The 26,053-nt window shown below is 36.2% G+C and overlaps 1 protein-coding gene across 4 annotated transcripts; it reads left to right on the top strand.

The window, feature by feature from the left end:
* The first annotated feature begins 1,094 nt into the window (after nucleotides 1-1,094).
* On the top strand, nucleotides 1,095-25,084 carry LOC113060657 (stonin-2-like). 4 transcript variants are annotated; one of them, XM_026229764.1, is made up of 8 exons: nucleotides 1,095-1,181; nucleotides 5,665-5,824; nucleotides 6,536-6,697; nucleotides 11,404-11,601; nucleotides 18,043-19,914; nucleotides 21,804-22,006; nucleotides 23,259-23,356; nucleotides 23,466-25,084. In XM_026229764.1, exons 2-7 carry the CDS (start codon nucleotides 5,749-5,751, stop codon nucleotides 23,307-23,309), a joined length of 2,562 nt encoding a protein of 853 aa, XP_026085549.1. In that variant the 5' UTR covers nucleotides 1,095-1,181; nucleotides 5,665-5,748; the 3' UTR covers nucleotides 23,310-23,356; nucleotides 23,466-25,084. The 4 variants fall into 4 exon arrangements, with proteins under 4 accessions (XP_026085549.1, XP_026085548.1, XP_026085550.1 ...); XM_026229763.1 differs by having other exon boundaries at nucleotides 23,259-25,080; XM_026229765.1 differs by having other exon boundaries at nucleotides 11,419-11,601; nucleotides 23,259-25,068.
* Nucleotides 25,085-26,053: the final 969 nt, after the last annotated feature.

Here is a 26,053-nt window from a genome sequence, read left to right as displayed (position 1 = left end):
AGCTTTACTTTCACTGATGGATGTGGTGACTTGAAAGTTGTTTTGTGTTTACTTTTATACCTTCTTATTCTCTTGTCTCTCAGGATTCCTGGAAAAAGGTCCCCTGCTGGTCCCAAAGCATGACAGGTTGATAGACAGGTATAGGAAAGCGCCTGTAATCTTGACACACATCTGTCTGAGGTCTTACTGATCATACAGGCAGATACCTGTGGATTGGAAACAAGAGTAAGATAGCCGGTTTCATATGATATATATGTGTCATTCGTCAGATAGAAAACTAAAATTCTGGTGGATTGAAGATATGTAATTTAATTATTTCTTATTATTTTATTTAATGCTTTTCAAATAAATATATAAATATATATCAATATATATCAATATATATAAATATATAGCCAGATGTTATATATATATATATATAACATCTGGCTCATACAGTTGATCTAAAGTTACATCTAATGTAAGGCGTTATAAGAACTTTGGCGCCCCCTGTAGGAAATGTTTGTTTTACAATAACTATGTCATTAGTACCTCAAACATTATTCAGAAATATTAAGAAGTTGCATTTTACATGCATTTTAACCTTGAAATAATGTTTATTTTTATTTTATGATTCCTACCTAGGAATCGATGTTCAATAATACTAAAAAGAGAAAAGCTGCCACACACAGACATGCCACAACACAAAACCAACACAAGAATTTACATCCAACAGATGGCGTAATGTGTGGAAGCGTTGCGTTAATTAGACGTTACATTCATTTATGTCTCCCTTTCCTGTTTTTGTATGTTTGTACAAGTGTTGAAAAACAAAAACAAAAAATGACGTTACATTCATGTATGTAAATCCATGACATGACTGTTTTCAGTCTTTCAAACATAAAAAGCCCACGGGGTAGAAGACATAAAATGCAACATAGACTTTTAAAGCTGTCATTTACTAATATGATATGATATAATATAAAGGACACTTTTTATGATGCGTACGCCACCTGGTTTGCACTTGATTGGACATCTGAAGCAGCGCTGCTTTAACCATCCAATCATGTGATTATAAGGTGTGGCATCGAACAGCGCTGCTTCCACTGTCCAATCAGCTGCGAGTAAGGTGGGGCAATAGACCAGATTCACCGGGAGCGAGTGAGAGCTACCGTCTGCTTGGACTCAACAACACGATATCGGTATGTAAATATTCCCGTGCACTTGTGTTTTTTGACCTTGTCGCTATGTTATATACAACACTGTCTACTTAATTTGCTTAAGAATCTTGAAATAGTTTCACAGGTATATATTCAGGGTTAAATATTTAAGTTACATTAGTTAAACTACGTGTATCTCAGTGTTGCAACAGGTTGTTGTAAGCGCGTGTGCTTTGTTTACATTGGTAGCAGGATATATGTAATACGTGGCAAAAAGTTATCAAATGTCTGAATATAGAGATCGAAGAGCTTTTTATTGTGATAAAGAGACCTTTCTAGTTGTTTTTGTGTCATTGTTACGTGTTGAAGCCTGTTTTATTGATTTGATAACATCACAGCAGATTGTTGTGTGGTCATCATATATATTGAAATGATAATGAAAGGAAACGATTATATCCGTATATAACGTTGCTGTTTTGTTACATAAACCCTTATTATTCTGCATGATAATAATGCGTGATTGTGGTAACATTTTATTTGTATACATGTATGCCGCCATTTCTGCATATTCAGAATTTTTGAAGGGTTCACCAATGATTTTAAAGAACCATCAGTCACTTATTTTACAATAGGAATACAGAAGTTACTCAATATTGGACAATATGGGAAACTGAAACTTCTGTGAAAAGTATGTGGAGGTGGCAGCGACAATGTTTTTTTTTTATTTTTATATTTGAATAACATGGCACATCAGAAACTTTTCTCTTGCCGAGTCATGACTAGAACTGGGCTTGTACAGTTTGCTTTTGTCCATGTAAAAACACCTTGAAAACAAATGTCTTGCTGTGATTTAACAGTCTACTAAGAACCACTATAACACCTATTTAAATACTAACCTTAAATGAGTATGACGTTTCATATATGACATAATTTATATACCCCCATATTAATCTTTGTCCTTCGGTTTTGAAATTTTGTTCCTACAATCATTGCTAAACCTGCCAACAATTCCTACTTATTCGGTGACTCATGGTAAAGTCCTAAATGTGTATTTTATCTCAATTATGTTTAGTCTCACTATATGAAAAGTGTGTAGTTGTCAGCACACGGGCGACATTACTGCAGGGCACATGGTGTGGCTATCTGAGGGGAAATGTCCTTAGCTGCATTCACCTGTCCCAGGTGGTGGATCGACCTCTTTACCTATACATAGATTTAGTTACTGATATTTGTTTTTACTTGTTCTACTTGTTTTGGAACTGTTAGCCGTGTCTTTGAAGACTGAGCTCAGCAGGATTTTCTGGTAGAGCGTTTTGAGATTATGGTGTTATTCATGTGAGCTTTGCTGCTCTGTAAACAGTTTTTCTGTGAACTCGGCATGAAGCTGAGAACTTTTGGAAAGTGGGGGGAGGGGGGGTGTAGGCGCTTTTTATTAAAATCAAACTACTCTTTGTTGTCTCTTGGTGCAGAGTTATAGTGAGACATCTCAGCAAGCCAACTCCATGAGAAAAGGCTTTGGGGAATAATAACGGGATCGCTCCTGCTAAGCGGAGTAGGGGACGTTGCAGGATTTAAGGAAATCTCCTTTTCAACTCACAGGGTGCTGGTGGCCAGTCTAGCTCTGCACTGGTCCCTTAAACCTGCTGGGCTTGAACCAGGAAACATTAATGCCAGTGGCCGGTGAGGCAGGACAATGTCTTCAACATTTATATTTCAAAAACAATAACAACATAATCTGGCTAGATGGATGCACAACAAAACTAGCACGTTAATCTCGATCTGTTTAATTATAATCAAGCTGTCTGGAACACCTGTTTTTGTCATGCGGTAAAACTACCATCTGCCTGAATTTTTACAAACCATACAGTAGGTCTGACTGATTCATATTAATGTTATTTATCATTTCAAACTGATTTCTATATTATACCCAGTGTTATTTTAATTTTATTGCTATACTTTTTATATATATATATATATTTTGAAATAGCTGTCATTTTATTTTGGATTTATATTAATATTAAAATATTATAATATTTATATTAATATTAAAATATTATATCAAAAATATTTAAATTTCTTTATAGCTTTATATCTGCTTTTGTTTTGGCAATTTTAGTTATTTTATTTTATTTAGTTGTCGATGCAATTTTAAGTTTGTTTAAAAAAACATTTTTAACAAAAAAAGTTAAGTTAACAAAATTATTATTTAAAATCATTTTAATTTTAGTGGTATTTAAAATTAACAGCACAGGTGGCTCATGATAAGTGCAATATTTATATTTATAGATCATGCTTTGGATCATTGCTGTCCTGGCCCAATAGGAGGCTGAACAGTGCTCTTTCGGCTCTTGGTGATGAGATGCACCTGATGCTTGTTTTGTTCTGCACTACTGTCATATCCCCTGGTGTGTACACAGTGACCACCATGTATTTTTGAGGTTTAGCTGTGACTTGACATAGCAGAACTACCACATAGATAATAACAGTTTGTTCCTTCATTTCTGGACACTGTTTTCCTGTTTGTTTTTAGTCCTAGATAATAATAATAATTATTATTATTATAAGTGTTAAAACTTGGACTATGTGACTACGTGAGGCAAACTCATTGTGACTGTGAGCACTGACAGAAGGAAACTATGCAGGGTCTAAAGCACAGTCTGAATGATGATGTCATGCATGATCATGAGCTTTGGGATGGTCGTGCAAAAGAGAGAGATTTGACACAGTAAAAGAGTTCTGCCAAATGTCCCAATATTGTGCACATATCTTGTGGACGGCTGCATGCACCGCTGACGTAACTGACAGACTGCCAGAGACCAAGCCTGTTGGCGTCTGAGAAGTGGTTTGGAGTTTTATAAGATTTCGCAGCTGTAAACATCAGTGTTGCTTTGAAATTCTGGCTACACGCTCTAAAGGCTACAGACAGAGTGCAAATAAAATGGCCAGAATGAAAATATTTCTGATTATTATAATTTTTTTTAAATGTAGTCAGATGGGGCAGCTTTATTTGCATGTGTGTTATTGTATGATTTGAATTAGTTAAACAGGTTCACAGATATCTCAGACTCATCCGTGAGTACATTGAAATAATTACTGAGTAAGTGACTGAATTTTGATCTATTTTTTTCCCATTCATGTCTGACTTAATTCAAGCCCTATGCCTTCACAATTAAAGTTTAATTGTTAGTTTTCATGGCATTTTATATGTTTAAGTTTAGTGGGAAAATGGTGGTAATGTATTTTTGTTTCATTTCGGACCTGTGAAATTGGTTTTATTTTTGTCATTTTACTACATGAAGCAAATATATAATGTTATGTAATATAAGAGTAACAGTATGACATTTATATAGTCACATGAAAGGCTAAAAAAATAGCAATAGCATCCAGTGCTAATAGCATCCAAACCATTGAGTTTTTCAGTGGGTGTTGTGAGATGTTGAATGAAGTTGCTATTCGGAGGGAGGTGCTTGCTTTGTTTGTTGAGAAATAGGGGGCTGATGAAGGGTAGCTTGAAGCCAAATTGTGAATGCAAAGGAGAGATTTACCAGAACAAAAACATGTTATGGAATTGGTCCAGATCGTTTAGCACATCCAAGTGTGTTTCCTCGATGAAAGTTTGTTTCCTGCAGGGTCTTGATTTAGGAGAGAAAATAGGCCATCTCTGATGTGGAAAAAATCTGATCACAATGGCCGCTTAGCTTTTGTCACTGTGTTTTTCCTCTTTTTGATGAGAAGACATTAGAGTGCAGCAATCCTTGACACTTAAAACATAGTTTTTCTTTTAAATGTAAACTTTTATGTCTCCTCTTTGAATTATGTTTGATCCGAGTAGCCAGGGGGCTGTAGTAGCTATTTGTGTTATACATTCTTTTCAGTTGTCAGACATTTATCAGTAGTCCTTCCTGTGGCTTTGTACTACCTACATCCTGTTTTAAAAGGCCATGTCGAGGCATGTTGTTTTCTGTTTGGCAGTCAAAAACACATTCATTTGTGGTGTCAAAGCCTCAAATTTGCAATCTTTTTGTATTTTCAACAAATACAAGTAGAACATAACTCATCCTGTAAAGCCTGACTGATTGAGTCTGTTTTTTTCATGCTATGGAAGTCACTGTCTATGGCCAACTGTTTGGTTATGCTTTAAACTACTGATTCCTGAAACTTCATAACTGCACCAAATCAGCATATTAAAATGATTACTTAAGGACCTTCTGACACTGAAGACTACTATAGAAAATGGCTGCTAAAAATTCAGCCTCGGAATAAACTACATTTTAAAATATAATCAAACAGAAAACAGGCATTTAAAATTGTAATAATATTTCATTATATTACAGATCTATGATCAGTTTATGATATGAAAAACACGTACTTGTTTTACTTCTTTAACATTTGGATCTTTTGGCCACATTAATTATTTGGTCAAAGGTTCCTTAATGCCTTTTTTAAATGAAAATACATTTTGCTGCAGATACCTTCATCAGAATATCAATTCCTAATAAATATCTGGTGGTTCTCTCTTCTTAAGCCGTCCTAGGTGGGCATGGAGTTCAAGATTTGGGAAGAGTGAGACGACGTTACACGGTACAAGACACAGGACAGGACAACTCCCATGGCTGCTACAACCAGTAGCAGAACTGAAACCAGACCAGGCTGGGTTGCTTTTTCAGATGAGGAGTCAAAGGCAGGTCAGTACAAACGTTGAATCTGCTGATGAAAGTCTATGAAACAAATAAATGTTAAATAAATTTTCTATTTGGCCAGTCAGTGATAGATCTAAATTAGGGCAGACACAATTACTGAAGTCTGTGAGGGATGGACTACTGTCTTTACAATGGTACTGTATAAAGGAACTAGACTAGGTTGTGGATTTCCAAACTCACAACTTTTAAAACAGTTTTATGAAGTTGTTGTCAATATAAAGTTTCTTTGGAAAGATGTTTAGTCTGCTAAACAATTGGCATGTTGTTAAACTATAGTACAGATCCACCAAACAAACTATATTTCTATCCTTCACAACCTTGTTTTCATTCTTGTCAAAAATGAAAGAAGGTGTTACCCTGGCTAAAGTCTGTCAGTTTTAGACAGTTGGGAAGCTGTGTCCGATGCTGGATAGGAGGATTGTTGGGGTTTGCTTTAGATGGCAAAGAAAAAGTTCTAGAAGTTCTTTTGTGTAACTGAAAATAGTTTTGGGACTTGCTGAGTGGATGTCAGTTTGTTTTACTCCGTCTGAGTTTGCATTCAGACCTTTCTGTGAGATTCCTGCATCCTGAGGTCATTCCAACATAGTGATTTCTGCTAGAATGGTCCACACCCTACCAGATTTAATATTTAACTGTGACCTTTTTACTGAGAAGAGGCTGTATTTCTCCAATTGTGTTTCTTTTTCTGGTCCAAAGGTGAGGACCACCTCCCGCCTTTAGACCAGCCTGTGCTGGACTCCTCTACTTGGGCAGAAGTACCATTTCTGTCTGGTCCGACAGCAGAGCAGCCGAAGTCCTGGGTTCAGTTTGATGACAAAGCATGGCCACCCTCTCTTCCTCTCCCATCACAAGTAGAGGGTATGAGAACTACTTAATTTATTATTATTATTATTATTATTATTATTGCATGGAAAGAGAAATCTAACCATGAGATTTGGGTACTGTGCTCCCAAAGTCATGTTTAGGGTTCAGTACAGTGTATGCAATGAAAATGCAATGAAGTCATATAATAAGGAATCAAACAAAATCTTCTGAGAAAAGAGTTCGTTTTAAGTTTAAGTATTCAAATGTATCCCCCCTCCCCCCTGAAACCAAAAAGACTATATATCAAAAACTCTATATCGGGGTGCATGATATATACCGGCCAATGATTAATGCACATCTCATCAGTAAAGCCGGTTATCTAATCAGCAGTAAAAACCATCAGGTGCGTGATTTCACATAGAGCAGCTTTTACTACATGGACCCGTTGTTAACTGACAAGCTGCGCAAATCCACGTTCCACGTGATCCACAAACAAGGGCTGCACGACAAATTGCATGTGATTAGCATGCAAATCTTGTCAGTAAAGCCGGTTCTGTGATTAATAGTAGGCTACAGATAAATCTGCATCACAGGCTTTCAGATGGAAAATATTCAGATGCATTTAATACACAGAGCTGTAGATCACTGACAAGCTACGCTATATTGTGTTCATTAGCTGAATCACATTCAATTATGAATGCGATACTGCGTAACTTGTCAACATTAGTGTTTTTAATAATGCCATTTATGTTTTTGTTAATACAGCACATAGCACTAGTCAACTAAATGAATGTAACATGGCAAAGATGAATGCACTTTTGAAAGCTGAATGAAAGGGAAATTTCATTTTGGAATTTCTGTGGTCTAACGTGATGTTGTCCATGATTTTTGTTGTTGTTGCGGTAATTAATTTAAAGATGACTTGTTAATGCTTTAATCCCAAAATTCATTTTGGGACTGATGAATGTATTTCCAGTCCAGTGCCTGTAGCCTATATAAGATTTGTATTGACCAAGTTCAGAGGATTTCATATGGGGATCAAATTATGTATTTTCATCAGTTTAAGTATGAAAAATAAATTTCATATTGATTCAATGGATTTATTGCATTTTGGGAACAAATATTTTTTGTAATAAATCTTTGAAAATCAAAGCCTGGATTTGATTTTTTAAAATTTTATTATAACCTAAAGATGCTATGTGGAAGTTTGAAACAAAAAAAATAGTGGTTTTCATCTTGCCACTTTCTTGGTAAAGAAAACACATCTTTACTCAAATTAATCAAAATGGATTTATTTTGTTTTGGAACCAAACTCTCTCTCTCGCTATATATATTGTTACGAACAACATGTTAAATTTCTACTCATAGTGAAATAAATCTGTCCATAACAATTAACTGGGATCTACATAGGGAAGATCCCTGGGGTCCCCGCTCTCACTCCCCAAGTTTCTCAACCACAAAACACTGATTTACTGTAGGTTCAAATTAAGGTTTATTAAATAAAGACAAACAAAGGAGCGTCTTAACTTAGGAGGGGCACATTGCCAAAGTAAATTACAATAAACAAAACTACTACTACACACAAACTAACCTAGAAATCAGAAATCAACAAATAAAATACAAATTTTTATCCCCCTGCTAACATAAACAGGAGAAAACTAACAAAACAAAACAGGAACCAACTTCCCTACAAGGCTTCACTTAACCAAGATCCAGGAAGCAAGCAACCAAACATGGACAAGCATAAGATACAACTAAACCATTACTTAAATTCAGTGATTGACAACAAATGTACTATGCTAGTGATCCTTTCGCCACATGCATTTCACAACAGGACCAACGGTGTTAACAAAGACAGCAGGAGAGCGGGGAGTCAATGATTCTTCTTCTAATTTTTTTTTTTTATTGGTGGCTCGCAATCACCAATTGAGCACTACTGCCAGCCAATGAGTCCTTCCAACCGGATGGCTTAAGTAGTGCAGCAATCCTTCCAATCACCAACCAGTCCAGGCCTCATAATCAGCTCCACCTGTAATCAGTTAGAATGAAGCGGAAGAGACAGAGAAAACACAGGGGAAGACCTACACTTGCACACACGAAAATGAAATGCGGCTTCCCTAGTAACAGACGAATCCAGTCGTAAAAATATTATGTATGTATGTGTGCGTGTATATATATTTACCCACATGCATATAAACATATGGGGGAAGTCGTGGCCTAATGGTTAGAGGTTTGGACTCCCAATCGAAGGGTTGTGAGTTCTAGTCTCGGGCCGGACGGAATTGTGGGTGGGGGTAGTGCATGAACAGCTCTCTCTCCACCTTCAATACCACGACTTAGGTGCCCCCAACTGCTCCCTGGGCACCGCAGCATAAATGGCTGCCCACTGCTCCGGGTGTGTGCTCACAGTGTGTGTGTGTGTGTGTGTGTGTTTGTTCACTGCTCTGTGTGTGTGCATTTCGGATGGGTTAAATGTAGAGCACAAATTCTGAGTATGGGTCACCATACTTGAACCGCCGCCCGGCTAGCTCAGTCGGTAGAGCATGAGACTCTTAATCTCATGCTCTACTCTTAATCTCATGCAGAGCACAAATTCTGAGTATGGGTCACCATACTTGGCTGAATGTCACTTCACTTTCACTTTCACTTACATCCATATTGTAAAATTAATGATAATAAAAGTAAAAAAATAAAAAATAAATCATGTTCATGTAAGAGCTTCATATTTCTTTTCTTTTTTAAACCATCAAGTGCATTTCCTCTGTTTCATAACAGTAGTCATAATAAATTCGTACTTTCATAATGATACTCAAAACATGCTCAAAGTAATGGGTGACAGATGTTTCCTCAACAAATGAGTAAATATTCATATGACATATGATATTGACAATTCCCCTGGTGCAGCCTGGGGTTATGCCTTGCCATTACACCACACCCATTTCAACAAGAAATGTCTAGTTTTCCAGGGAAAACATTATTTTACTTATTTCTATAATGAGTTGACTCCATTGGGTTGGCCTGAAAAAGGACTGTGTCACTTCCTTTAGGCTTGATGCTTGGTCTAGCCTGTCACTGTGTTTATCTCAGTCTCTTTTTTTCCACACATTGACTCACCCACTCTTGTCGAAACCCAGCAGCTTTGCCAGCAACTCTTTCTCAGGAAATCTCCTATGAGAGGACGAGTGCAGCAGCACGTAAATGGCCAAACCCTTCTAACCCTAATTGAAGCCATAAGCAGAGTTTTCATCTCGGTTGTTGTTGCTCTTGCATGAAATCTGCCTTAGAATGAAGTCAAGGGTGCAGCCGGTCTATCATTCCTTCATAACTTCATAACTCCGAGATCAAACCTGGGTTTGTTAAAGAACTGCTTATTTAGTCTGATTACAGGGGCTGTCCAACATATGATTTCAGGTTTGATGCCTTAATTTCCATGTGTGGTCTAGAGGAAGCTTTAGCAGCCAGAAAGATGTAGGGTCAGATGTAGGGTTTGTCCAACCACATCATCTTAAATTATTTATAGTCAAAGGCATCCAGATTCATATCACTTTAGATCGACTGAATGCTATTTATTTTTTATACGGAAATAAAACAACATAGAGATGGGGAGTGAAAGCAGTGTTTCTTTAATGCTAACACAGCAGAAACTTCATGTTGCAATTATTATATAACATAATGAGTTTTTTTTTTTTCATTGACTAAAAATACATTGGATAACATATGGATCCATCTGAAGTTATTTGTGGTGATATCAGGGGTTTGGGAACCCTTAGGAAAAGGAGTGTTAGGTGGAGTAATCCCACGTGCACACTTGTTTTCGTGTCTCATAGACTGAGAATATTATTCAAATCTTTAAATCTATTGACTTGAATCTTTGAGATTTCACTGGCAAGACAGTAAATACAGAGATTTTGAGTAGTTGGCATTAGTTCAAATTCTGTTTATAAATTTGAGGGTAGACTTTTAATTGTAATCTTAATTTGCATTCTCATTCATGGGTGCCATTCAGAACCAGAATTAATTTATGAAAAGGGGATTTTTTAAAAAACATTTTATTGTGCACATTAGTGACAAACAGGCCATTGTTTATCTCGCAGCAACTTGTGTGTTTCACTTTTTGTCTGTGTGAAACTGCATCAGTTGAGAAGACCTTATAAGTGTTTTCCTTATACTTTTGTTTCAATGAGTTTTGGAGAAATCAAGACCTTTAGACAATTTAAGTTTAGTGGTACATTTTAAAATATATCGTTCCATTTATGTTGCCATTCACAAAGTTATCAACCAAGTTTTCCTTAAGTTTTTTTCCCTCCCCTTTGGCCCTTCGTAAGTGATAATTTTTAATGGTACATGTGCATTATTCCTTTTAGAGTTGGTTCACTGTACTTTTATTATTATTTATAGCTCTATCATTGTTTCAAAGCATTCTTCAACACAGTAAGTTCTAACATAAGTAATATGTCCTCTGATAGCAATTACAGCAGTGCTAATTAAAATCATTAAGTAGATTGATTCGATTGTTTTTACGAGGCTGATACACATCAGTATGCTGTGTAATCTCACCTCACCCTTGATTTTTATTCCTTTTACTAAAGCATTTTTCCGTTTTAAAATATATTCAAACAGAAAACAGCTGCTTACATATGAACTAGCATGAAGGATGTGCATAAACAAACTTTTCCTTTTTAAATTCAGAATTTTGCTTGTTTGTGAAGATGGCAGTTGTTTTATGATTACGTATGGATCCTAAATTTATACCTCTAAAGATTGTTTTATTGCAGGTCCCAGGCATAGCATTTGCTCTTCTGCCAGTTTCTGGAGTGCCGTTCCCCCATCAGAGAGCGGCTGGACCACCCAATCAGAGGAGCAGAGCTCTGTGAGCATGGGGGCGTCTTCCTGTGACCTCCCATCTCTTAACACTGAAGAGCCTTCCAGTCAAACACCCTCCTGTCCCCACTCTCCTAGTGAGTAGCACACACACAGAGTCATACCTACTACTTAATAAATGGGTAACTCTCATCAATCGAACATCTGTAAGTGGCGGTTTCATATCCACCCAGTGCCTCAAACTGTAATTAAAGTCTGCCCCCTCGTGAGAAGATACAAGGAAGTGAGAATCACACAGGAAATGCTTCACACGCTGAATTATCCATCAATAAATCCCTTCCGTTGCTCAGCACAGCCTCCAGGGTCGCGTCCAGGATCGCAGGCGGAATGAAGAGACGACAGGTTTAGGAGTAAATGATGGAGGAATCGGGACAGATAAATTCACACAGTCTGTGACAGCTGCTCCTCAGACGCTTCTCTCGTGTGAGTGATGGTGGCTCTGAAGGAACGCTGTGCTGATTTGAGGCAGGACGCTCTTTCTCTCGCAGGTAATTTGTGGCGGAGCGGTTAGCGCTCCTATGCGATCCATCATGGGCCTCCAGCATTAGCTCACTCAGACCAAGGTTTCTATGGAGACAGGAGAGGGTGAGGTGCTTAAGACAGTTTTATTTATTAAAATGCAGCATGCTTTATTTCTCAGACTGTTGGGGGGGAGATGGAGTCACTGCAACAGAATTTTCACTTGAGGCAGGAGTGAAAAGAAGTGCATGATATTGAGTGTTAGATAAAGCAAATGTTACACTAAATAGTCACTAAATAATGTGTAATTAAGGCAAGCTGCACTGGAGTTTGATCACGTCTGAGGCTGTAAGAAAAAAGATAAGAACATTCTTTAAAAATATTTTCTTGTTCAGGAATACAGAAAAAAAAAAAAAAAAAAAACTTAAACTGCGATGGATTTTAGTGTCATGCTAAAAAATATACAAAATCTTAAATTACTAGATTAAAGTGATAAAATATTTTGAGAATTTATTTTCTTTTGGGGTGGGGGGGGGGTGCGGGGGGTGGTTGCACTTAAATAATTTCTGTGTTTTATTTCTCTCCTAGTAGCCTATAGTTTATAGTTTCAGTTCAAAACAGCTTGCGCTCGCTCTGTCAGGCTGCGTGTGAGACTGACAGAGACGCGCTGTTTAATGTGTTTGAGATGTGTTTTTATTAATGTATTACTTACATTTCACAGGTATAGTCACCGTCTATAAATATTAAAAAGTCATGGAAATATTTCAAATTTTCTGTCAGAAATACGTGAGCTTTTGTTTTGCGATTCTCCGCTATCCTCCACAGACTTAATTTAGAACGCGCACCAAATAGTGATCTCAATGAAATGTGAGCGCAATAACTGACTAAAATATATATTTTGCTGAAATATTTGTATATGGACAATAAATGGGACATACGTAGAATTTTAAACCTACAAGTAAGTGTATTTCTATGATAGCATTAACTAAAGTGTAATGGGGTATCCAAAATAGCCCTTTTACTCAATAAGTCTGTGCTTTTTTATTATTTTCATTTTTAGTTTAGTTACTTTAACTTCTGCTTTAAAATGATTATTTTTGTTTGTAGATTGCTGTTGTAATGTTATAATGTTACAATGTGATTTTAATGCTTTTTTTGCACATAATATATGCCTGCATGCTTCCTTTGATGATATTTGTTTAATCCAAATACAAAATACCTAGATATATATAGGATACCGTATACCGCATATCAGCAAAAAAATACAGAGATATAATTTTTTTGCTCATATCGCCCAGCCCCATACAGAAGTGTACTGGAGTTTTGTTGTTGTTGTTGTTTTTAAATAGTATATATATATATATATATATATATATATATATAAAAACTTACAGTAAACCTTAAAAAACTGTTTAAAAAAAACCAACAACAACAAAAGAAAAACAATATTATGACTTTATTCATGCAATTTTTACTTTATTCTCAAAATATTGCGACTCAAATTTCATAATCTTAGAAATATTAATATTAGTATTATTATTTTTTATCTTTTTTACATGGCACTAAAACACCGTCATAGAAAACAGTGATAAGAAATTATTTTAGGAAGAATTTTAGGAAGAATACTGTGCGTTGCCATTCAAAGTTCATAGTCAGTCAGATTATTTATTTATTTATTTATTTAGGATTTCTGAATGACCGTGTTTCATAGAAGCCTGGAGAAATGACTGCTGAAAATTCAGCTTTGTATTCAAATGAATAAGTTACATTTTAGAATATACTAAAATAGAGAATAGTGATTTTAAATTGTAATACTATTTCACAACAAAGAAGATTTGAAATATAATTCATGCCTGTAGTTCAAAAGGCTTAGTTATAGGTGAATGTTTAATATTTAGGGGTATGTATGAGCAATAGCAATCATTATTAATAAGTATTTGTAGAAGCATTTGGGTTTTTATATATTTATTTATTTTTTGTTTTTACCCTATATGGCCATGAGACGTCAAATTGTTTGAAAATGTGCTCACCCTACCCACTTTCACCCTACCCACTGGCCTTTGCTCCTGCTCTCACTGTGTTGATGAGTACACTGCTAAAACCTGTCAACAGGGTGTCATACTGTTCGTTTTTGATTTCAGCGTGACCCTTGGGTGTTCCAAGATTGTTTATTTACAGCAGAACTGAGTGTAAATCTGTGTGTAATTGCTGATGTGTACATAGTTCTTCTCTGCTGTAGTTTCTTTGAGTTGCATTCACTGTTTATACACATTTCACATGCCTTGTGTCTACTTTAAGCACTGTTTGTAAGATGTTGTCTTTAGAGGGATTCTTTATGTGGTTTACAGCTTATATCCATGAATGATACATTATAGTTATGAATGTGCCATTGTAAGCCGAGACTATTGGTTACGAATGAATATGAGTGTTTATGCAGCTGTATGGTGCAAGCCAGGTCTTTACGAAAGCTTGTGTTGGGCTAATTTACAGGCACAGTTGGCTGATGATGTTTGTTATCCGGACGTGCAGTGCATCTGATATACAATGCACATTTTCATTTCCTTCTCATTCCATTTCCGGTGGTGCATAAGAATGCTGTTGTCCATAGAGATGCAATGGTTGTGTGTGTGCAGTCAGGAGAGGAAGAGAAAGCATGTGTGAAATGTGGTTTTGTCATATCCAGTGGAGCACACAAAAAGGCATTGTTGTCAGTTTGCAAATCTCTACAGAGAACAGCAGAAGTTACTGTAATTTCAGATCCACAGAGGTTATAGAGTAGAGCAACAGCTTGTTTAAGACTACATTCTCCTGGAAATCTTGCACTCTTCCTCACTGTCTGTGACCTTTGACCCCTACAAATGTTCTTGTGAAAAAAAAAAAAAAAACGCCTCCTGTGACTCAAACTTGTAGCTATAACTTCGCTTCAGATTATGGGGAAGCTCTGCCTGTCAGAGATGACACTTCCACTCTGTGTCTTCTCACCAACATGGCATGGTGAGTTTCAAATGGGACACATTATGCAATGCAATCTTTAAATAAATGGTTGAATAGCACAAATTTACATATAGATGTTTTAAAGCTTACATTTAAAAAATAAAAGAAATTGTGTGAATTTTCTAAATTTAGTATACATTCAGAGTTGACTTTATGCAAATTATTCCAATCAAATAATGGAGATTGTGATAAAAAAAAGAACTATTTTGTCTTAAACTCTCAGCAAAATTTAATATGGATAAAATCTTCAGGTTCATTCTCTATAGATAAAATGTTTCCATATTTCTGATACTACCAGACTATTTTTTTGTTGAATATCCCTTTTCACTCAATAGATTACATTATGGAAGTGAAATGGGTTGTGAATATTGTTTCATGTTAGTTTAGGGTGATAGTGAAAAATTATCATTCAAAAGTAATATTAAAAGAGTGTCAATCTGAGATAAATGCATGCATTTGATGTGAACATTAATGCAAATGAATGGGTGCATATTAAGGCTGAAGTAATCCCCAGTTAATGGTCTGGTTTTGTTTAGAAGGACTGATCTGAAACTAGCAAAATAAGGGTCAGCAGCTTAATGCTAGAAAGGATAGAGAGATCTCAAGGCAGATCAAGACACATTTTGTAGCTGTAAAAAATAGTTGTTTACTGCACACCATGTTATTAATGAATCAGTTTCTGTATAACATTTCCACGTTAATGTCTTTTTTATATAAAAAATATTCAATAGGACAGAATCACTTCTCCACATGGTTACAGACAAGCATGGCAGAGTACACTCAAGTGCAAGTGACTTTCTGACCTTGTTTTCCATCTATAAAGAATGCCTTTTTTGAGAGTGTTGAAGTATGGTTTCTGTAAAGACAACTACATGTCAAAAAGTTAATACTTGTCCTTTGAGGGAGGGAGGCAGGCAGACCGACAGGCATCTACATGTCTGTGCGGGCACTTCACATGACAGAGGAGATCATATGACCTGCTTTACTAACGCATGGTGCCATAGAGAAGCCTCACAATTGGTGTCCCATCTGTTTCCTCTCTTTAGCACCTGGACTCCCGAATCTGCTCTGCTGGAGTCTTTTTCCTTGCACTGTTGCTTTGTGTCAGACTTTACAGAGTTTTTATGAATCTATGAATACTTGTGGTTGTTGCAAATGTTCGTTTAGCCATTCTTCCTTCCTCTTTTAAGAAATATATAATGTGATCTTTTAATGCTGATAAAGCATATATTCATCTTTCAATTCTGTATTTTGAGACTGGGTAGTGTGCTGTAAAAAAGAAGGGGGTGAAAGCATTTGTTAGTCTTCACTTGGCATTGCTTATATAGCCTCAGGATCAGTGCTCTATCCATGCTGAGTTTTACTTGGAACTGGAAGTTTGAAGAAATAGCAGTAAGTTGATGCTTAGCAACATCGTTTTGCATTCATGATTTACTCAGTAGAACAGACTCTCTAGACTGCAAACAATTGTTTTCTTAATATTTTGTCCAGTAAATCCTTAAAGAAGCAAAGTTGTGTAAGATAATGTTCTTGTTATAAGCATCAAATCTCACTAAACTGTTACAGATTTTTTTTTTTTGCAAGGAAAAATTTCAGTTTGGTAAAGAATTTTATACGATATAAGTAAATAAGTCTTGGATGTTTAGTTTATTAGAATAAAATGACTAGAAAAAAAAATTAATAAAATATCAGTTTGTTTTTTTGTGAATTTAACTGGAACTTAATTGAACTTTGAAAATGTTTGCTGATGGTTACAATTTGCATCTAACTCTTTGGCTGATTTGATTTATCCCTTTGTAAGAACATGAAAAACTTGCTTTGGAGGTGTGCAGATACTGTTCTTAAGTATTCATGTCTAGGAGATGGATTTTTTTTCCGAACTGAGATAGTCATTTTACCTTCTCCCTCCAGGGATGATAAGATATAAGCCTTGAAATCTGAGTCTCTTTATGTTTGTGGCTGCTTCTGTGTGTGCACATGTCTTGTATTGTAGTCTTTTATTACTTTCTAGTAACGGTTGGTACATTTCAGTTGAGTTGATTTGTAGTGTGATGAACCCTGTTGAACTAAAATGATAAGATTAACAAAGCCACAAGCCATAGTACACACACTCTCTGACATTTAAAAGTACAAATGCTCTTGTTGCATAGTGCAGTCATGTCAGTTTTCAGCATGTGAGCCAGACCATTCACTTACTGCTTTGATGCATCGGCAGAGAAAGTAGGTCTGAGGTGGGGAATGCTGGTGCCTAGCAGCAGGTAAAGACTTTCTCTCTAATTTGATATTGAAGAACTAGTAGATACAAGAGTTTGAGCTTGGTTCAAGAGAGCAGAAGGATTAATTAATGAATATGCATTTTGGCAGGTTAATTCCAAATCATTGATCTTTTCAGTTTGAAATGAAAAGTTTTTACATGACGTTTTAAAAAGATGTATTAGTGGGACATCAGCCTTTTGAAGTTCATGTAAACATACTGAGTCAAGGTCTATAATCTGAATGCGGTATGTATATAGTAAAAATTGTTAGCAGTTAAGAAGTAGGGTAATTGCTCAAATTAATTCAAGCTCTTGGGATATGGTAAAGCTGTTTTCTGGGACCTTATTACATAATTTGAAATAAATTGATTGTTCAGCTTTCCCATTGTTCCTAAAACTAGATCCATTGTGCCTTGAGTGCAAATAAACTAAAGCAAATCTCTTAAAATGTTGTTTTTGTGTAATTGCTTACACTTCTTCTAATAAAATATTAATATCAGTTTAGAAATGAATGTGTAGCATATGGAAAAAGAGAATGTATGTGAATGCATGCTTTTGAATCGTGGATGATTGGAATCTGCTTCTTTCCTGTTAGTGGAAATGTCTTTCAGTCATTTCTTGATTTGGACCAAAATAATCCAACCATTGTGACTCTCATTAAGTTTCATGAATAGGCTCAAAGGACACTGGAAAGACCATCCGTTTTCTTGCTTATAAGAGTATGTCTGCCTCTTATATATGATATGTGCCTTTCTTCCTGTTCAAAGTTCAGCTAAGAGTGTTGAAACAGTTGTCTTTTTTTATTGTTAGATTCTTCTGTCTGCCAAGAGGAAGGAATGAACATGGATTCATTCAACTGGACAGCAAACAACCAACACACCAATGGCCAAGCTTATGTCACCTCCAACCGCTTTGCCAGCTGGGTCACTTTTGAAGATGATGAGGACTCCGTTTTCCAACCTCCAGGGAGACAGTCTAATATAAAACTGGATAACCTCAACAATATTCCTCTGCAGGATGCCAACAGCAATCTGATCTCCTCTTCTTCTTGTGGCCAGAAGACAGAGGGACACATCCTGGGCTTGACCCCTGATGGCACCAATGCCATGTTTGCCTTTAATAGCACACTATCAAACAACAGCGTTCCTTACAACAAGAAAAACCCTTTCCTGGATGATGAGTTCTCAAACCTACAACCTTCTCCTATTAACCCATTCAGTGCCTATTTTGACAATACAGACCTGAAAACATCCCAAGGCATTGGGTTGTGTCAGGAGGTATCAGATGTGTCCACCTTCAGCTCGCCATTCTTTGAGTATCAAGATGCTGATATAAAAAGGGAGTCTCTGTTGCTTTTTTCATCACAGAAAGACTCTGTAGTTGCAAAACATAGTATCCCATCAGGATTTCCTGTAGATGGTCTGGATCAGCTCAGGAATATACACATCTCTGACCCTGACAATGACTGTAGTCCTACTCTACCAGATGATTCAGTGGAGGTAGTTGACTCTGATGATTTAGCCTATAAACCAGACCATATGACTCCTCAGGAAGGTTGGCCCATGCTCCTGCGCATCCCTGAGAAGAAGAACATCATGTCCTCACGTCACTGGGGACCAATATTTGTCAGGTTGACGAACAGTGGCCAGCTGCAACTATTCTATGAGAAAGGACTGGAAAAGCCTTTCAAAGAGTTCCAGCTGAACTCTCAGCATGAAATATCTGAACCTAAGCTCCAAAACTACGACGAGAATGGCCGTGTTCATACCATCAGTGTAGACCATGTGGTTTACAAAGAGAAAAGGAAGATCCAGCCCAAGGTCACTGTGGTTCATATGCCTGTAAGAGAGCAAGTGGTAAAGCTTGGGACAACAAACTACCAAGACTTCTTGAGCTTTCAACATACTCTGCAGGAGAGGCTTGTGGGCCTCTCAGTAGATCAAGAAGGTCTAAACTTGCCAACGACTTACACTGAGGAGGAGATCCATGTGGAGGTGAGGGATAACTTCTATGGGATTGTCTCCAAAGGGGACAGCCGTATCTTGGAGCAGCAAGTTATGACCCGAGTGTATATGCTTGCCTTCTTGAATGGATCCCCACCTTGCAGTATCGGCCTAAATGATGTCAAGGTCAAAGGTAAAGAGGTGGTTTCTCGGCATGACATAATTCCCAACTCAACATCACGTTGGATTCAACTTCGGGATAGTCGACTGCATGAGTGTGCAGACCAGTTAGAGTTTGCAGAGTCCCGAGCTATTACATTTAGCCCACTGGTTGGTCGTCACTTTGAACTGCTGCGTTTCCGTACGGCATTTGCTGAAAAATCCCTTCCATTCACTCTGAGAACAGTCGCTTGTGTCAAGGGTGCTGAAGTGGAGATGCAGTCCTGGCTGGTGATGTCAACAGGGTTTTCATCCAATCGGGATCCTTTAACATTAATACCATGTGAGAATGTTGCTATCCGTTACCCCATACCAGAAATTTGGGCAAAGAACTTTAAGCGGGAGAGTGTGACAGGAGAGAAATCCTTGAAGGCTCGCTTCAATAAAGGAGCCAGTTTTGGTTCGACCAGCACGTCAGGTTCCGAACCGGCCATGAGGGTCACGTTTGGCACAGCAAAATATGAACAGGCCTTCAGATCTGTAGTGTGGAGGATCAGTCGCCTGCCAGACAAGAACTCAGGTGGGAATTTAGGTTTTTAGATGGCTATAATGTCAAGTTGTTTAACAACAGGAGTGTATTTAAGACTTTTTGAATACAAAAAAGTAGAGCCCAACCGATATATAGTTTATCGGTATAAACCGATATTTTTTTTTTTTCACAGAATATATAATGCAGATAAAAAGCTTGAAATGGTGTAATTACTAGGTTTTTCCAGCAGAGCGCACTCCATTATTTGCAACTGGCGACCTACATGAAACGCTTTAAAGCTTTAGTCTATGGAAAACCATTGAAACCTTGAACAGACATATCTCTGTAAAGGCGCTGCGAATCCGCACCAAATTCGATAATTTTTGAAATTTTGATAATAAAATAATATATATTTTTTGTCAAATAAAATAATGGCATATTTTTATTAATTAAAAATAATCTGATTTTGGAGTTTGGCAATGAACACATTGCAACCATGCTTGGGACAGCCCACATAAACACTTGATATAAACTTGACTTATTAATAATAATTAATATAAAATAATTATTTCTAAACCTTAAACATTGACTGTCAGTCTTTATTCACCTGTTTCTCATTAAAATTTGTATAAATTACATCACTAATGTCATATTATAGCACATTGTAACGCAGTGTTACAAAAAATAAATAATAGATCGGAGATTAAAATAATAGCAGATTTGTCTCATTTTAAATGAATAATAAAAACTGAGATGAAAAATTTTCTTAAGCCAGAATTTATATTTAATTATGGTAAAATAAATGTGTGTTAAATAAAACTAACCCCAAATTACTTTGTGCCCCACGCTCCCCTGTATCATGTCACACTTCACACTTCCCTAGTAAGTTTCTTCTGTGTGTGAAGACAGTAGCACAATATATATAATATATATATCAATATATATATCAGCCTTTTTCTTTTTTTTTTTCTTTTTTTTAGTTTAAAAGTAGTTTAGATGTCCACCATTTATTGTGTTTTCATAACCAGTCATTGCTGTCACTTATGAGTACTCCTGCTCATCCCTGATGTTAAATGTTTTTGTCTGTTTAGTGACCTACACATCAAAATGGTTACAATAAAGCATTAGCGTAGCATAGCAATCCCATAATATGGTCTCTTTAGTCAGGTCAAACTGATCTTGTTCTCCTCTCTTACTCTTATCCAATAGCAAATGCAAATAGTTGTTTAAGAGCTGTTTTATCCGTCAAGCCAGTAATTTCACCAACATTTTGACTTTTTCTTAAGTGTCACTGTATAATGATTTTACTGTTGGTCTGTATGAAAGATGTTTAAATAATGCCAGTATTTGATAATGCTATGTTTATTTTAGTGTGTGTTTTCCACTCTAGTAATGATAATAATATCAGTATAGATAGTAGATTAAAGATTTAGTAATTTTGGTGCTGCTAAATAAATGCTTACAAACCCCTAAATCACAGTGCTGTGGTGAAAGCAATGCCTCTTAATGCAGTGTTGACTCCTGAATGAAGTGCAGCGGTCTAGAAATAATTCCATAGAACTGCAGCTCTAGCCTGTCACTTTTCTGTCTTTTTCCAATCCACAAATATTTAGATCACTTCTCAAAAGAATAAAACAAAGTTATGTGAACATAATGCATTTTGGCCTTTTACAATCCAAATAAAGCAATCACTAAAAACAGCAGGACATTCTAATACGTTTAATGTGAAAACACTTAAAGTGCCTTTAAAACAGTAATGTTAGAAGATCAAGGCCAGTTCTAAACATATCTATGCTGCTCAGGTCCAAGGGTTTACTTCATCTGAAAGGTCCTCTAGTAATTTGCATTAATTAATTAGTTGCTTGCATTATTTAATTATTTGCTTTAATATTGCACACATCACATTAATATGCTATGTAATGAATGGTATTTTTTTGTAGCACTCGGACATCCTCATACGTTCTTCTGTCATTTGGAGCTGGGTTCAGATTGGGAGGTGCCTGCAAAGTTTGAGTGCCTGGTGGAGGTTGAGTTTGACATGCCCTCTGCTTCTGCATCCAGAACCACTGTTCGTTCTCTGTCCGTGGGGGACAGAACTGACTTGAAGAAATGGATCACCTACAAATCACATTACTCCTATCAGGTAATCCGTCTGTGTGTGTGAGGAGAGGGTGAAGTAGCTGTGCCACATTTTATTTAAGTTGTCCTCCAGGCAAGGACTGAAAACTGAAAGTGTGTGATAGGACCATGAAAAAATATATGTGTGTGTGTGTGCGTACGTGTATATATATATATATATATATATATATATATATATATATATATATATATATATATATATATATATATAACAATCCAAACTGTTCAAAAAAAAAAAAAAAAAACAAATACTACAAGTGATGAAAATACAATATAAAGACAAACTTTAACTAACTGAATTTAAAATAAATAGAGAAATTGTAAAAATAAGAACTGATTCGGAATATTATTAATATTATAAACTGTAATAGTTTTATTTATTATATAGTATTATGTAGTATAAAAATGTTTTGCATAACAATATCACTTTTCTCAGCACTTTTACACGATGGATGCTTACTAAATACCATATGTAGTCAAATGAAAAACATTATGTAAAGTTTGAAAGATTAATGGTTGACACATCATACCCACTGACACATCTTACTCCGCTGTCCCCTAAACATGTGTTAGCGCAATGAATATAGCTACCATTATGTTGTGTTATATGTTATACACTTGTCCTCACCCTAAAAATTATACTTCAGAAAACAGGTGATTTAATTTGTTCATTTAGTGGTCATTTTCAAACCTGTCCGGCGGGTCTGAGCTAAATGTCATGGACCCTGTGAAAAAAACCACTGAAAAACAGGTTGTCTCACTCAAGCAACCCGCTGTGTCAGCTACCATAGCATGTTTCCCTACTGCATTCCAAACACGTCATTAAGGTGGCTGAAGCTGTTTTCTATAAACATCTGTTCCTATTACTGTTCAGCTGCCACAGGGAGTGATTCATCACTGAGCAGAGGTGGGCAAATAACAGCAGGGCGGCAGGAACAAGATGTAAAACTCTGCCTGCAACCTTAGTACAGGAATGACAGAGAAACCTGCTGATGAAGCATCTTGCTGTATATAATAAATGCAGCATAGCTGTGAGGCAGGACAGTGGCAACAGGTGTCTGAACCCTGATGAGGTCAGTCATGGGCAGATTGAATTGGGATGAGCATGTGGAAATAGGTGATGTTTGAGATTAGACTGTTCTGATTACACTAGATTCTTAGTCCCAATTTCCCTTTGTTGTAAGTGACTGCCTCCTTGTGGCGAACATTTGCTACTTCTCCAGTACTTACATGCACTTGCTTCTGTTGTCCTGTAGGTGGCAGTGGAGCAGAAGAATGAGAGCACATTGGAAAGCCCTCAGAAGTAGCAACCAGGCCAGTGCCCTCAACAGTGAGAAACCAGGAGGAGAGGAAGGTTTATAGCTTGCACTTGTTGAACAAGAGAATGTTCAACCCTAAACTAGGGTAATTTTCGTTTACATTTCTTGCTCATTTGGACATTTTCTTTTTCTTTTTTTGCAAAGGTTACTTGCAATATCGAAAGATCACAGATCCCTTGCAACACTACAGTATATTTCCAGATCTCCACAGGCATTGCACGTCCAAATATTTCAAGAATATGATTTGCTATTGCAGCAAAGTCCAGAGCTTTTATTTTATGGACATGGAAACCTGACATTGCCCACATAGCGCACAACTTACAGTCATCTCATAAAGTAATCATATTTGCCTAAAACGATGCAGCTGTCATGGTTTGTCTTGACTGCAGATATCACAAAAATGTTGTGTACATTTTTCTGTATATTTCGGCCTATGAAGAGTCATTTGTGCAGTGTTACCAAGTAAATGTTCTTGCTATTTAAATTTGTACAGAAGATAACAAGGGACTTAAATACAAGGATTAAATAACACCTTTTTTTGTTTGTTTAATTAGAAAACAAATAAGTACACCTGAATAATTTCTAATTAAAAAATACTTGTTAGTAAAATGAAAGGTACCAGCAATGGAATAGTTTAGCTTAGATTTGTGTTTATGAGTCTTAAATGAGCACATTTTAATTTGTTTTTATGAATATTTATTAGAGCAACAAAAACTCCAAGTGAAAATCTAATTGGCATTGAATTAATTTGTTTACTTTTTTCTTTGGGTATTGTTTGCCACACACACAGAACCAAATCTGGGTAACTGCAAATGTGTTCAAGTCTTAGTCTCATGGGAAAGGATCATGAATGTCAAATACACTGTAGTACACATGAGTTTAAGTCAGTATGGTTTTTTAAGTTTAACAATTAAGTAGGTTAAAAAGTAGTGTCAAAATTACTAGAGCTTAAACTAACAAGTACTTCTGTAATTTTTCTTTGCGTTTCTTTTCAGGTTTATCTATGGTTCATTTAACATATTTTTTGGTGGAGTCACAGTTGCTTTGATTGTTCGGTGCAAAAACTTTGTACTAATCATGAATGAGTTTGAAAATGAAATAACACACGTTTTAATCATATTTAAAATGATTATGATTTAAGATTGCTTCATTTTGTCCTGTAACACAGAGGAATACACTAAATGGAAACATCAAGTGCCTCATGTTGTTTAATCTGACCTGACCATGATCTCACACTTGTGTTACACTAAAACCAAAATATGATTAAAAAAAAAAAGTTGTTGGCTTTTTTTTCATTGTGCTAAAGCTTGACATGTTGAGTACATGTACATGTAAATTTTTATAAAATGCATTAATGCAATGTTTCTGTTAATACTGACACTTTAATATTTGGCAACGGTATATTTTGCCTTCGTGTTTATTATGTTTAAGGAATGTTTTGTTTGCTCCAGGATTGATTCATTGATTGATTGATTAATTTTTATGTATTTATTTTTTTATGTATGTTTGGGAAATATAACTAAATAATTAGAATAATGAAATATCTAACGGTGTATATCTAACAGTATATTAATTGTAGCATCTTCCTCATAATAGTAATTCCACTTAAATCAATCCCTTAGTGAGTCATCATCTGTCAGCTAGATGGCATGCACACAATAAAGTATTTTTGATTAAAAAAAAAAAATCTTGTTACTTAATTATAAGTCAGAGAAGCAGAATCCCTAAACTATCACATATACTGTATATACATTATTAAATATTAATTTCTTTTTTTTGTACCTAGGTGCTGAATGGCTTTCCTTAATATTGTCAAGTGCTTCACCAGAGATTTTTCTACTTCTGAATCAGGGCTATTTGGCCTTTTTCAGGACAAAGACCAATGTTTCATATTACATACAATTGCAAGTGTATGATACAACCGAATGTTAAAATAACATGCATATAGTACAGTTTTACATCTGATGCTTACATTGCAAAGCCATTAGATAATTTTAGGCTTAAATCACCAGTTTTCTTAGATAATGTTGTTAGAGAAAAAACAGTTTGGATGCTGGGCTATTCAGCGACTGAGCTGCTGTGTAGACAGTCATCAGTTTGCACTAAATAGATCGGTCTAGAACATTTATTATTGTACAGCGGTAATAGAACCAGGGCTTTAACTTTCATAGCTGTCTGCACTTTCAGACATTTTCACATTTATCCTCAAATTTTCTGGGTAATGATCTGACTTTTTGCTTTTATATGCCCTCTTTCCCATTATTATCTTTTGTCCTGCATTGGTCTTTTTGTATATGCTTTGTTGCTGCTACAATATACAGATGATGTCAGATAGGTTTGTGAGAAATATCATGAACCTATACTTTCCAGTATATAGCCTGAATCTAAAATGTGAAGAAAGTATTAGCCCCTCAAATGATCGTAGTCAACATTTCATGGGTTTCCATAGTTACCATCTCAAAATTTGAAATGCGGCAGATGTGAAGGAAAGGTCCGCTCGAGACTAAGACCTGCAACTTTATTGTATTTTCCTACGCTGATGATATAGAGGATCCTGGATAGGCTTGAGCGTTCTGAACCCGTGATATTTTGGAAAAGTAATAGCTTTGATCTAGAGAGAAATTAGGACTTTTTTTTTATTCTGCAGAGCAGCAATTTCCCAGCGCTTGTCGAGTGACACTAGGTGAAGCAGATATTGATCTGGCAGAGGTTTCTCTCCTGCAGGGACAGCA

Source organism: Carassius auratus, chromosome 42, assembly GCF_003368295.1.
Source record: "Carassius auratus strain Wakin chromosome 42, ASM336829v1, whole genome shotgun sequence".
NCBI lineage: Eukaryota > Metazoa > Chordata > Actinopteri > Cypriniformes > Cyprinidae > Carassius > Carassius auratus.
The sequence above is the reverse complement of the archived record's forward strand: the minus strand, read 5'-3'. Positions and strand labels throughout refer to the sequence as shown.